Source organism: Trichosurus vulpecula, chromosome 6 (assembly GCF_011100635.1).
Source record: "Trichosurus vulpecula isolate mTriVul1 chromosome 6, mTriVul1.pri, whole genome shotgun sequence".
NCBI lineage: Eukaryota > Metazoa > Chordata > Mammalia > Diprotodontia > Phalangeridae > Trichosurus > Trichosurus vulpecula.
This window is the reverse complement of record NC_050578.1, coordinates 265,597,217-265,609,755: the sequence shown is the minus strand read 5'-3', so window position 1 is coordinate 265,609,755 and position 12,539 is coordinate 265,597,217. Positions and strand designations below refer to the sequence as shown.

General features: G+C 46.7%; 1 protein-coding gene across 2 annotated transcripts in view; it reads left to right on the top strand.

Moving 5' to 3' along the window:
- Positions 1 to 12,539, top strand: part of STX3 (syntaxin 3) — a 56,762-nt gene that overhangs the window by 40,665 nt on the left and 3,558 nt on the right. The window contains exons 4-10 of one of the 2 annotated variants that reach the window (XM_036762228.1): positions 605 to 679; positions 1,612 to 1,679; positions 3,422 to 3,530; positions 4,313 to 4,386; positions 5,862 to 5,996; positions 8,120 to 8,230; positions 11,007 to 11,122. In XM_036762228.1, the coding sequence (XP_036618123.1) occupies positions 605 to 679; positions 1,612 to 1,679; positions 3,422 to 3,530; positions 4,313 to 4,386; positions 5,862 to 5,996; positions 8,120 to 8,230; positions 11,007 to 11,090 (656 nt within the window). In that variant the 3' untranslated portion in view covers positions 11,091 to 11,122. The remainder of the gene's footprint in view (positions 1 to 604; positions 680 to 1,611; positions 1,680 to 3,421; positions 3,531 to 4,312; positions 4,387 to 5,861; positions 5,997 to 8,119; positions 8,231 to 11,006; positions 11,123 to 12,539) is intronic. The other variant, XM_036762227.1, reaches the window with a different exon arrangement.

Here is a 12,539-nt window from a genome sequence, read left to right as displayed (position 1 = left end):
CTTCCTTCTCAGAACTTCTAAGGTGTTCACAGTCAAAATGACAGTTTTTAGTACTCAATTACAAATCATCTGTAATTATTTCAAGTATGTATGTCTTATCTTTCTGAAATGATTGTGAAGCCTTAAGGCCAGGGACCATGGCTTCTATTTCCTCTGAACCAAAGTGCTCATGACACTGTTATAGATTCTGGGATAATGGGATCCTAGATTTAGAGATGGAGGAGACCCTAGGGTCCATCCAATCCAACCCCTTCATAATTACAGAGGAGGAAACAGCCCCAGAGGAAGGATGTGATCTGCCCAAGGTAATAAAGTCATACATAGAGCTAGGTTGGTGCATATTGGTTGGTTGTTCTCTCATGAGTGCTATCATCTCTTCTTGGTTCATGACCTTGGTCAAATCATTTCCTTTCTCTGGGTTTTAGTTTATTTCTCTCTAAAATGAGGAGGCAGGAATGGATGATTATTAAGGTCCTCTCTCTGAACCTCTTGTCATGAAGGTTCTCCTGGGTGGACTGAGAGCTCCAGTTCTCCTCTCATGATGCTTATATCCACAAACATCTCCTTGCCCCCTAATTTTTTCTCTCTGCTTCTGTTTCCTCAGAAACAAAGGATGACCTAGAACAGTTAACGGCTGAGATAAAGAAAATGGCCAACAGCGTCCGGAACAAGCTAAAGAGTAAGAAAGAAACTGTCTTTGAGCTGTCCTGATCTCTAAATACTTCCTATCCTGCTGTTGGAACCCTGTTCATAGCTGATTGTGTCTCCCTCCTCATTATCCTTCCTGGCCAAGCAGGACCTTGCCTTTTTTCTGCCTCTTGGTTGATCTGTATTTTCTGGGAATTGCTTCTTCTCTTCCCCATCAGCCTTTCTTTCCTAGGGACACTTTTGCGTATAACTTCCCATATCCCCTTCTATGGCACATACAGTCATGTCACTTGGGCATCATGGTGGGCATGGTGCATGGGGACAGATAAGGATTTGGGGAGGTGTTGCTCTAGGAGATGACATGACTTTTCACTGGTGATGAGGACATGACCTGATCTGGGCTGGGTTATGGAGCACCTGTATTCTAGTGACAGTTGGGGGATGAGGTTCTGTTGTCTAGTACCCTGGTTAGAATACATCCAGAGGACAATGCTCTCCATGGTTTTTGAAGGCCATTGATAAGCTGGAGATTGGGGCAGCTAGGGAGGTGAAGGGCCTTGATTTCATGTGGCATGAAAGAACTTGGGCGTGTTTAGGGTGGAGAGGATAAGACTTTTGGTGGGAGAGTGTGGATGAGAGCTGATTTGAAAGTATTATGATGTGGAAGAACAATTAGAATTACTCTTTCCAGACCAAGGGAAGAAGTAGGAACAGTGGGAGGAAGTTTCAAAAAGGCATACTTAAGCGTGATGTCAGAGAAAAGTTCCTGTTGAGGAGAGTCATCCAGAAGCAGGATGGACTGCCTTGGGAGGTGTGGAATTTCTAGTTGGGGGCTTCCAGAACAGTCTGGATGCCTACTTGTTACATGTTGCAGAGGCAGCTGTTTTTCCAGGGATGGCTTGCACTGGATGGCCCCTGAGGTCCCTTTAACTCAGAAATGCTGACTCTGTGATCCATTTCCAGACATGGAGAGGCACATTGAGCAAGATGAGGTGCGGTCATCGGCAGATCTTCGGATACGGAAATCCCAGGTGCAGTGCTTAGCTCCTTGCCTTTGCTCTCATGGGATTAAGTTACACAGTAGCTGCTGAGTGCTTTTTGTGGGCCCAACCCTATTTGAGGTGTTGTAGGAATAAAAGAAATCTGGTCCCTGTCCTTAAGGTATTTATAATCTGGACAGAAAGATTCGATTTGTGCTCATGAAGCAACTGGAGGACACTTAAGACAGTCAACTAGCATTTATTAAATGCCTACTATTTGCCAGACACCGTGCCAAGTGTTGGGGATCTTAAGAAAGGCAAAAATCAAACAGTCCTTGTTAGGGATCTCAGTCTAATGGGGGAAACCACAGTATGGATAAACAAGATATGTATAAACAAGATATATTTGTGATAACTGGAAGTAGTCTCAGGGGGAAGGCCCAACAATTGAGAAGGCCCAGAGTCACAGGGATCAGAGGGCATTTGTAGGCTTTAAAGTTGAAGGGATCTTAGAAGTAATCTAACTCTTTATTTGAAAGAGGAGGCGGTGGGGACTCAGAGACATGAAGTGATGTGTCCAAAGCCACCTAGCTAATAGGACTGGCAGATAGCCAGGATTGGAATCAACTAGAAATACGTAGAATGTTTTAGGGTATCAGGGAATAAATGCTCAAGGACTAGAGGGGAGAGATCAGTGTGAGCTGGGGCAATCAGATGGAGGATGTGGAGGACTTCCTCTAAAGTGGAGGTTCTTAATCTTTTTCATGTTCTGGACCCCTTGGGCAGTCTAGGGAAGCCCATGGATCTCAGAAGCACATCTTTAAAAGGCAAAAAATAAATGAGGATTGTAAAGGAAACCAATTATACTGAAATTAATCAACATAAATATATAATTCATTTGTTCAATCATTTTTCAGTCATGTCTGACTCGTGACCCCATTTGAGGTTTTCTTGGCAAAGAGATTGGAGTGGTTTGCCATTTCCTTCTCCAGCTTATTTTATGGGTGAGGAAACTGAGGCAAATAGAATTAAGTGACTTGCCCAGGGTCACACAGCTAGTAGGTTCTGAGACCAAATTTGAACTCATGAATATGAGTCATCCTGACTCCAGGCACAGCACTTTATCCACTGTGCCACCTAGCTGCCCAAATATATCATATTTTTTTAGTATGATAACTGTGTTATTTTGAGGAACATTAATCTGGCAGCTCTGTGTAGGATGAGCTGGAGGTTGGCTGGAAAAAGGGAAACTGTTGAAGGGCCTGTCACAGGCATCTGGATTTGAAGGGAGGGCCCAGATCAGGGTGGTGGCAACGGACACAGGATGAAGGGATAAATTTGAGACTCTATGAGGGCAGAACCTACAGGCCTTGGTTCTTGGTTGGATGCTGCTTGGGGAGCAGGGAGGGAAAGGGAAAGGGAAAGAAGGGGATCCAAAGAAAAGGAAAGACTCAGAGAGGCCAAAAGAGAATCCCAAGTGTTTGAGCTTAGGGCCCCATCTAGTCTTAGGGAGACAAGAGGAATGTATCGGGGCATTGGGAGATTTCTCATGGTGAACTGGAAACAAGGGGCTTACAAAGAGGAAATATGGGGAACCTTGATGGATATTTGGTGTGGGAGAGGAGGGAGGGAACAAGCAATCATTATGCCCCTACTATGTGCCAGGTACTGTGTTAAACTCTTTATAAATTTTCTCCCTTTGGCGGGGTTGAGAAGAGTTAAGCAGAGGGAGGTGCTGCCTGTGCCAAGCCTAGGTACCTAGTGTCTGTGTTCCCTGCCCCCTCTGCCCACAGCACTCTGTCCTCTCCCGGAAGTTTGTGGAGGTGATGACCAAGTACAATGAAGCCCAGGTGGACTTCCGAGAACGCAGTAAAGGGCGCATCCAGAGGCAATTGGAAATCAGTAGGTTCTTGGAGGGAACGGGGACCTGCTCTACCTGCTCTACAACCCCCTTTTCATGACTTCCCTTCACCCCAAGGCCAAGGCCTGGAGGCGGCTAGACTTCTGATGTCAGTCCCAGGAATTGTTTGCCAAGGCTTAGGACACCCCCTGCTGGACAGAGTGGAGAAGACAGTCAAGTTCTAGTTCCATTACAATTTATTATGGAATCCTAGAGAGACCTAGACCAGCAGGGTCTTTGAAGGCTGTCTGATGTAGACCCCTCATTTTACACGGGAAGAGACCAAGGCTCTGAGAGCTTAAGTGATTGCTCAAAGCTGTGCAGCTTGTAGGTGTCAGAGCCTGGCCTTCCCTTCTCTAGGTCCAAAGCTTTCTTTACTATGCTCAGATGGTTCTTACCAGCCATGCAATTTTTCATTGTCTTTTTCTCCTGAGCCTAGTCACCTAGTACCTATAGGGTGGCTTAAAGGGACCTTAAAGGCCAACCCCCTCATTTTACATAGAAGGCTCAGAGAGCTTAAGGGAATTGCCTGAGGTCACACAGCTAGTAAGTGTCATGTATCAAATCTGAACCCATGGCTTCCTGTTCTAGACGCCATACCGTGATGCTCTTGCCAATCATATGGCTTTTGTCCTAGACCCAGCAGTTGAGAGGGAGTGCCCAGTGGTTACGTCAACCAAAGGCTTTTATTTTACCATGGATTTTGCAACATGCTTCCTTTAACCCTGCTAAAGGATCTGTTCTGATCTTTTGTGTCTGACACCCTCTTTCCTTTGTGCTAAAGCTGGCAAGAAAACCACAGATGAGGAATTGGAAGAGATGCTGGAGAGTGGGAACCCAGCCATTTTCACTTCTGGGGTGAGTGTTCCGAGAAGAGGGGAGATGGGTGGGGATCAGAAGGGGAATGTCTAGACTGGATGGAGTGGGGATCCACCAATCACTCACAAACATTTATTAATCGTCTGCTCTGGGCCAGATATTGTGCTAGCTGATAGGAAGACAGAGACAAAAGGGAAACAGTTCTTGCCCTCAAGGAGCTTGCATTTAGTGCCTAGCCTTGAGAGGCAGAGCCCTTCGGAGAAACAGATGCAAGAGCTCAGAGTTGGGAGTGTGGGAAAAGTGAAGGGCGAGGTGTCCTCGTTCACATGTTCCCCCTATGTCTACCCACCTCTTAGCTAAAAGTGCCTGCTCTTGCCTGTTTTCCTAGAGCACTCAGTCTAGATTTCCCATGTTCCCCTTTGTCTCAGCATGATTAAGTGAGATTGGAAAACTGTTCCAGGCCTGGGCTTGAACCTTATTTCATCTCCGTATCCTAAGCCCAGGACCTTGAACTGGAGGCAGTGTGGTGTGCTGGTTAGAGAGCCAATCTTGGGGGCAGAAAAATCTTTGTCCAAGCCCAGCTCTCTCTCCTTTCTCTACCTCCTGGTTTCTCTTAAGAGTCATCTCAGGTCCCACTTTTGGTCGTTCCCAGGAAGTGGGCTCCTTTGCTGGCCCTTGCCCTGGCTCCCAAGGTGCCCGCCCTCTGAGATTACTTTGTATTTGTGCTCTAGATATCTTTTACGTACATAGTTCTTTGCCTGCCATATCCTCCATTAGAATGATAGCACCCTGAGGATGGGGACTGTTTTTGCCTTTTTTTAAAAAATCCCCAGCGTTTAGCACAGTGCTTGGCACATAGTGGGTGTTTAATAAGTGCTTGTTGACTGACACATATGGGCGCTAGTGACCTGAGCAAGTTACTCAGTCTCTGAATGCCCTGTGAGTTAGAGAACATTGTTGGGCCAGATTGGGAGATGGAATGTTGTCACTGGGAATTCCCTCTGATGAAATGACAAATCAGATTCCCTTGACCTTTTGTGGGGAGTAGGAATTAGCATTATCCTAAGCCTAATTGTAACCCGTGAATTTTTTTTTTCACTGTGTGGAACTCCTATTGAAAAAATTCTTCTCACTGATGAAGACAGCAACTTGTGTCTTGGAGGGTGGGGGCGATTAGAGGTTAAGTGACTTGCCCAGGGTCAGACAGTTAGTTATGTGTCTGCGGCAGGACTTGAACTCAGGTCCTCCTGACTCCAAGGCTGGCCCTCCGTCCACTGTGCCATGTTCCCTATCGCCTTGTATCTAGTAGGTGCTGGATAACAGTTTGAAGGAAGGGGTGTGTGTGTGTGTGTGTGTGTGAGAGAGAGAGAGAGAGAGAGAGAGAGAGAGAGAGAAAGAGAGGGGAGAGAGAGACAGAGACACAGGGACCAAGAGAGAGAGGGAGGGAGGGAGGGGGAAGAAGGCACCAGCCAAGGTCTGGGGCCACACATGTAATGTGATGGTATGTGTTACAGATCATCGACTCTCAGATCTCTAAGCAAGCCCTCAGTGAGATTGAAGGACGGCACAAAGACATTGTCCGGCTTGAAAGCAGCATCAAGGAGCTACACGACATGTTTGTGGATATCGCCATGCTGGTGGAAAACCAGGTAACTTGATGTGGGGCAGGGGCAGTGAGTAAGCAGGAGAAGGGCACAGCCTGGGACCTAGGGAGGGAGGCAAGAAGGGGATGATTCGGTGGCCACCAAGATGAATTCCAGGCCTCAGTAGGAGGCAGCCAGAATTAATCTGAGTCTGGGCTAGAAGACCAATATGGAATGGTAGGAAGAGCATGGCATCTAGTTTTAAATCCTAGCTCTGCCATTTGCCATATAACCATGGCCAATTCATCTTCTCTCTTGGAGACTCTGTTTCCTCATTGATGACCTAAGAAGCCAGACTAGACTTTCCTTAAGGTTCTTTCCAGCCCCAAATCTTGCATTCCTGGCGGGGCCCCAAACTAGCTGCATCATCGTGTGTAAGTTGCTTCTCTGAATCTCAGTTTCCTCTTCTGTTAAATGGGGATGATAAATATCACCATCACTCCTCAAAGGGTGGTTATGAGTCTTCCAGCTGAGAGGTGGCCCCATCCATGTGGGCTCTCTCCTCCCACCAGTGCAGATTGCGATCCCTTCATACCCACCATCCTGTATGGTTCTTGTTTGAGTCTCCCCCTTAGTTCACTGCAGGTGGGGGGGGGTCACCTGGGTGCTGGAGGCCTTCCTTGCTTGGGGGGGGGTGAACTTTAAAGCATTATACAAATGGAGCTACTGTAGTAATTATAATTATTTCTTTTTACCACATGACTGCAGGCCTTCGTTCTAAACCTCTTGCCCATTGACTGCTTAGCAAAGCTAGTTCCCAGGGCTAGTGTTGGGTAGGAATCTCCCCTTCTCTTTTCCTCTCTATTGAGCTTACTTGACTTCAGATGCCAGGCGCCCCAATTGTTCCCCTCCAGACCTTAGCACCCGCTTCTCAAGTTGTCCTCCTCCACTTTCTGTTTTTTGCCCACAATGCCATGCGAGGATCGGGTGTGAGACTTGGGGAATGGTGAGTGCTCTCTTATTCCATTTCTGGTCTAGTCTCTAGTAATGGGGGAGGGCTGAAGAGGTTTTAGTGCATGGAGCCTGGGGCCTTCAACTTTTCTATACCAGGGGATAGCCTGAAGAGAGGAGTTAGATTTGTCTTTTTTGTCACAAGAAATGGGGGTGATGAGTATATGAAAGGGTTAAGAGGTCTCATTCAGAGACTCCTTCCTGGAGGAGGGAGAGGGAGAAGTCTACAAAAGCAGCTAGGGTAGGCCAAACTCCTCCATCACTTAGAGCCCAGCCAAGGTTCTTGGTCTTTTTTTATTACACGGACCCCTTTAACAGGTTGGTAAAGCTTATGGATCCTTGCTCAGAATAAATTTTTCAAATGCATAAAATAAAATAATTGGATTTCAAAGGAAACCAATCATTGGAATAGTTATTAAAAAAAATAACCAAGTTCATGGACCCTAGATTAAGAATTCCTGTCTTAAATGACATTATAAGAAGATCATTGTGAGATGAACTTTGAGATAACTAGGATCCCGTTAAGGACTGACCCTCTGGTTAAGAAAGAACTAAATGAACCAGGAGAGGATGGCCTCCTGACTAGCTCTCAGAGTGGTTGATACTAGGCCTTTAGGGAAGGAGGTGGGGCTAAGAGAGCACTGGATTTGGCATTCAAGGGCCTGGCTTTTATCTTTCTGGCCTTGTTCCTTGATAACAGGACAACTTTGCACCAGCCTCAGCATCCTCATCTGCAAAGTGACGATAAAAATACTTGTATTTCCTGCCTTTGAGATTATGAGGGTCATGAGAGAATGTATCTGGAGCCCTTAGTAAATGTGAAACTTGACCTGAAGATAAGGTGCAATGGCGTTCCATTCACTTTGTCTCTGGGCCTTGGTTTCCTTATCAGTTAAATGATCAGATTAGACTAGATGATGCCTTAGGTGTCTTCCAGTTCTAAATCGATGATGCCACTTGGGCCAGGCATTTCTTCTCTCTGGGCCTCAGTTTCCTCATAAGTAAGATGACCACGAAGGCCTCCTCTAGTCCTAACTTGAGTCAAGATTCTGGGCTCAGTCTGCTTTTGTCTATGGGTGATCAACCATGGGGGCAGTTCTCTCTTGGGGTCAGCAGCCTTGCATGAGGTATGGGGGCTGGGCTTTGTGCAGAATGTGACCAATATTTGTCCTTCCCAGGGGGAGATGATAGATAACATAGAACTGAATGTGATGCATACAGTGGACCATGTGGAGAAGGCTCGGGATGAGACCAAGAAGGCGGTGAAATATCGTAGTCAGGCCCGGAAGGTGAGAGTCCCCTGGGGCCTTGCCTGAAGAGACCACCTACCTTGCCTGCTATTTCTCTTTCCTATTTTCTACCGTGCCATCTCTGCTTTCTGCTGCCGCTGCCTCTCACATTTCTGGAAAGGGAGCCATGATTGATCGCATTGAGAACAACATGGACCAGTCAGTGGGCTTCGTGGAGACGGCTGTGGCTGACACTAAAAAGGCCGTGAAATACCAGAGTGAAGCTCGGAGGGTGAGAGCCTCAGCCTTGGCACCACCTGCCTTACCCCTTCCTGTCTGTCCATCCCCTGCCTCAGCCCTCCCAGTAGAATCACTACTACCCCTTTATTCCCGTCTTGGACTGGCATGAATCCTATTCTCATACAGGCTTGGGAATATAGGAGGTGCTAGACTAGGAGTCACATGAGCTGGTTTGAGCTACAGGCTTTCTACTAATTGTGTGACCTTCAAGTAAGTCACTTCCCCTCAGTTTTCATAGCTGTACAACGAGGAACATCCATACAAGCGGGGCCCTCTGTTTCCTTATCTGTATGATGGGTATCCTTGGTTTTGGACCTGGGGCCTGTACAATGCGGGCTCTTGGTTTCCTTATACATACAGTCAGGACCCCAGTTTCCTCATCTGTCCAGTGGGGACTTTTGGTTTCCTCATTTGTGCCGGATAGTCTTTAGGGTTCCTCACAGGAGAACCTATACACCCGAATCTGTGCCTTGAAGATGGTGATTTAGGTGTTAAGCCAAAATCTCATTTCTTGTTAGGCCTGTTGGTAGTTGGGTCTTTCAGAACATGACCTCCTTGGACTCTCTTCTTCAGAGGCTTGCTTCAGCCTCAGACAGGAGGGTTGTGCCTCTCCTGCCCCAGCTATTTTGTTACTTTAGCAGTCAGAATGACAAAGTGGGCTTGGATTTAAGAACCATTGAGGCTAGCTTCAAACTCCACTTTTGGTGCAATGGCGGCATTTCAGAGAGACAGTGTGGCATCATGACTTGGACTTAGATGACCTGGGCTCTGGTCCTGGCTCCATTGTTTACTAGCTGGGTGAGGTGAGCACTGGGCAAAGCCTAATGCATTGTAGAAATAGAAACAGCTCCCTCAGAGTGCTCACCCTTGTCACTTCCTTCATAATCAGGACTCGGCATCAAAAAACATTTTTGTGTAAGCGGCGGCAGTTTCTCAGACTTTTCTTTCTACCTGGTTTCTTGGCATCTGGCCTCCTTGCTGTCTCTGTGTCTCTTCTGAGCATTACTGTTTCCTACGCTGGGGTGAAGGGAGCTGGAGACCTCCTCTACCGAGTCCTTACTTCTGGGCTGCTCTTTACCAGGCCTTCTCTCCAGAGATCTCTTTGCATTCTAGTTTGCCGTTCTAGAGCTCTGTCTCATCGCATGCCCTAGGAATGCTGGGGTGATCGGAACCCCCGCCCCCTCCAATTTATTAATCCCCAAGGAGAGATGACAAGCAGTTTGGTGCAGTGGACAGTGTGCTGGGTGTGGATTCAAGAGAGACCTGGGTTCAAATCCTGCCTCTGATACTTGCAAGCTATATGAGCCTAGGCAAGTTACTTTATGTGTCTGAGTTGATTTTCCTCATCTGTAAAATGGAGATATAACATCCACTGAACCTGGATTTTTGTGAGGATCGAAGGAGACTATGAATGTAAAGAACTGGAAAAATTGGAGGGGTTATTTAAATGTCAGCTGTCAGTAGTAGTAGTAGTAGCAGAAGTAGTGGTAGTAGTAGTAGGTATGTAGACACTTGGAATAATTCTGTTTCCTTCCTTACTGGCATTCACTTCATTCCAGGTCAACATTTATTAGGCATTAGCCCATGAACAAGCATTTATTAGGGCCCTATAATGTGTTGGACACTATGTGAGGTGTAATGGGGGCTTGGCTTCCTCAATCTGTACAATGAAGGGGCTTTGGTTTCTTCATCTGTACAGTGGGGGCAAGGGGCTCAGTTTCCTCACCTGTATGAAGGGAGACTTTGGTTTCCTCATTTGTACAAAGACAAAAATAAAACTCCCTTATTTCAAGAAACTTCCATTCTCACTTAAGAAGAATATTTAGAAATTCAATCACTTGACGCACATTTTGTTGAGGTCAGAAGCTGTTGCTACTCTTTGAAGGGATAACTGCCTGATTCTCTGGGCTACTGACAGAATGCTTCTTTCATTGCAGAGATGACCTGGGGCTGAATGGGTTGGCTCAAAGCCATAATGAGGGTGGGACAACTGAGACTTTGTCCCAGGGCACCAAAACTTAGAGAGTGTTGATAGCATTTGCTGTCCTTCAGTGGGTGAAAATAGTTGAATGTTCCATCTCCTTATAAATAATTAGTTAAAATAGGAAACTACCAGGTGGCCAAGAGGCCCTTTCCCTCAGCCTATCCTTAACCTGTTTACTGCTATGGAAGTGGCCTCCTCAGCAGTGGATTTCCTGGCGTGACAAGGTCTGCTATTCCCTGAACTGAAATTGTCTTGGTGGCACAGTGAGTAGAGCACCGGCCCTGGAGTCAGGAGGACCTGAGTTCAAATCCGGCCTCAGACACTTGACACGTGTACTAGCTGTGTGACCTTGGGCAAGTCACTTAACCCCGATTGCCCTGCCAAAAAAGCAAAAAAAAAAAGCTGACCTGAGAGTGTCTTTTGTGCTCCTCACCTCAATTACGAAGCTTGCTAATTAATTCCTCCTTTGTGAGAGGACAGCAGCTGGTTCATTTGCACTTCTTGGTTATTTATGATAATTTCTTCTTCCTCTCTCTTCTGCCTCCCCTCCAGAAAATGGTAATTATCATTATCATAGTTGTGGTGTTGCTGGGCATTTTAGCTCTGATCATCGGGCTCTCCGTCGGGCTGAAATAGCAGCAGCTCCCGCTGACTGCTGGCGCTGAACTGTAAGTATGTGGACCTGGTCTTCTTTGGGCCTCTGTTGACTCTCAGAGAGAGAATGAACACGTGCTTGATTTCAGCATCTACTCCTCTCTCTCCTGCTTTCGGGAATCTTAGAGCCTCTTGGAATTCCTAAGCTGAGTCACCGGGGGCAGGCCCCGAGGCTGTCTCTGCTCTGTGCTCCGCGTCTCACCTTGTGCCTCTGAGATGTGGATAGTGGACTCCCCACTTAGTCGGTCTTGTTCTGGGGCTCTCCTTCTTTCCTTTGCCCCAGTGGATCTGGGGGAAGCCTAGTGTCTGGATTCTCTTGGCGCTTGGTGTCTTCTTTTTGAACACGTACTGGCTTGGTGGATCCTGCGACTCGCTTTCTGTATCTTCTCCATTTCTGCGTCTGCTCCTTTCCTTTGTGAATGGAGCCGGGGATTGGGCACTGATAGGCTGGGCTTTGGTTTCTGGGTTCTTCCTTGGGGAGGGTTTTTTGAATGATGTTTTAGCTGTCTCATAATTAAAATTTTTTTGATTGTTTATTGTCTTGTATTTTTAATGTCTACAAAGTATGCTGAGAGCCTCAGAGAAGGGTGATATAAAAACATGGAATCGGTGCCCTTTTTTTTGCTGTTGATATTGGATCGGCTGATGAGGGAAAGGCAAAGGGGGAGTGGAAAGAGCCCTTGCCTTGGGAGCCAGGCAAGGCTAGGTCTGAGTCTCGGTTTTATTACCATGTCATTTAATTTAAACCTCAGCTTCCTCATCTGTAAAGTGAAGGATACCAATTGTTGCCCCACCCATCTCAGGGTCACTGGGAAGAAGGTGCTCTACAGTCCTTTAAGTGCTGCAGAAATGGGACCGGTCAATGACTTGCTGGCTCTAAGATGCCTAAGCTGAACGTTCTGAGCAGGGACATTTCTAGTCATTTGTTTGATCTGCAGATATTATCTCAGTTTCTTTCTGGCACGTGGGAAGGGAGCCTTCAATGACCTATGAGATAAATGGTGGTGCAGTGGATAGAGGATGAGACTTAGAGCCAGGAAAATCTGGATTCAGATCTTGCCTCTGACACTTAATAGCTGTGTGACCTTGGACAAGTCACTTCACCTCTGTGCCTCAGTTTCCTCACCTGTAAAATGAATAGGGCTGGATTAGATGGCCTCTAAGGCCCCTTTCAGCTCTAAACTATGATTCTCTGACTCCTATCCTCCACCTCCTTTGTCTGTATCTTCTCGCTTCCCTTCCTCATAGTCTCAGAAACACCCTTTCTGGTTGAGGCTACTTCCTTCTTCTCCACCTCTACATGTCATGTGACAAGAGGGCGTGGGTTCAAAGTCAGGCCTCTCACTGTTTAACTTTCTGCTTTCTTTAGGGAGAGAAGAGGTGAGGAGAAATGAGGGGACAATCTGGTTAGAAAAACAGAAAATAGAAATA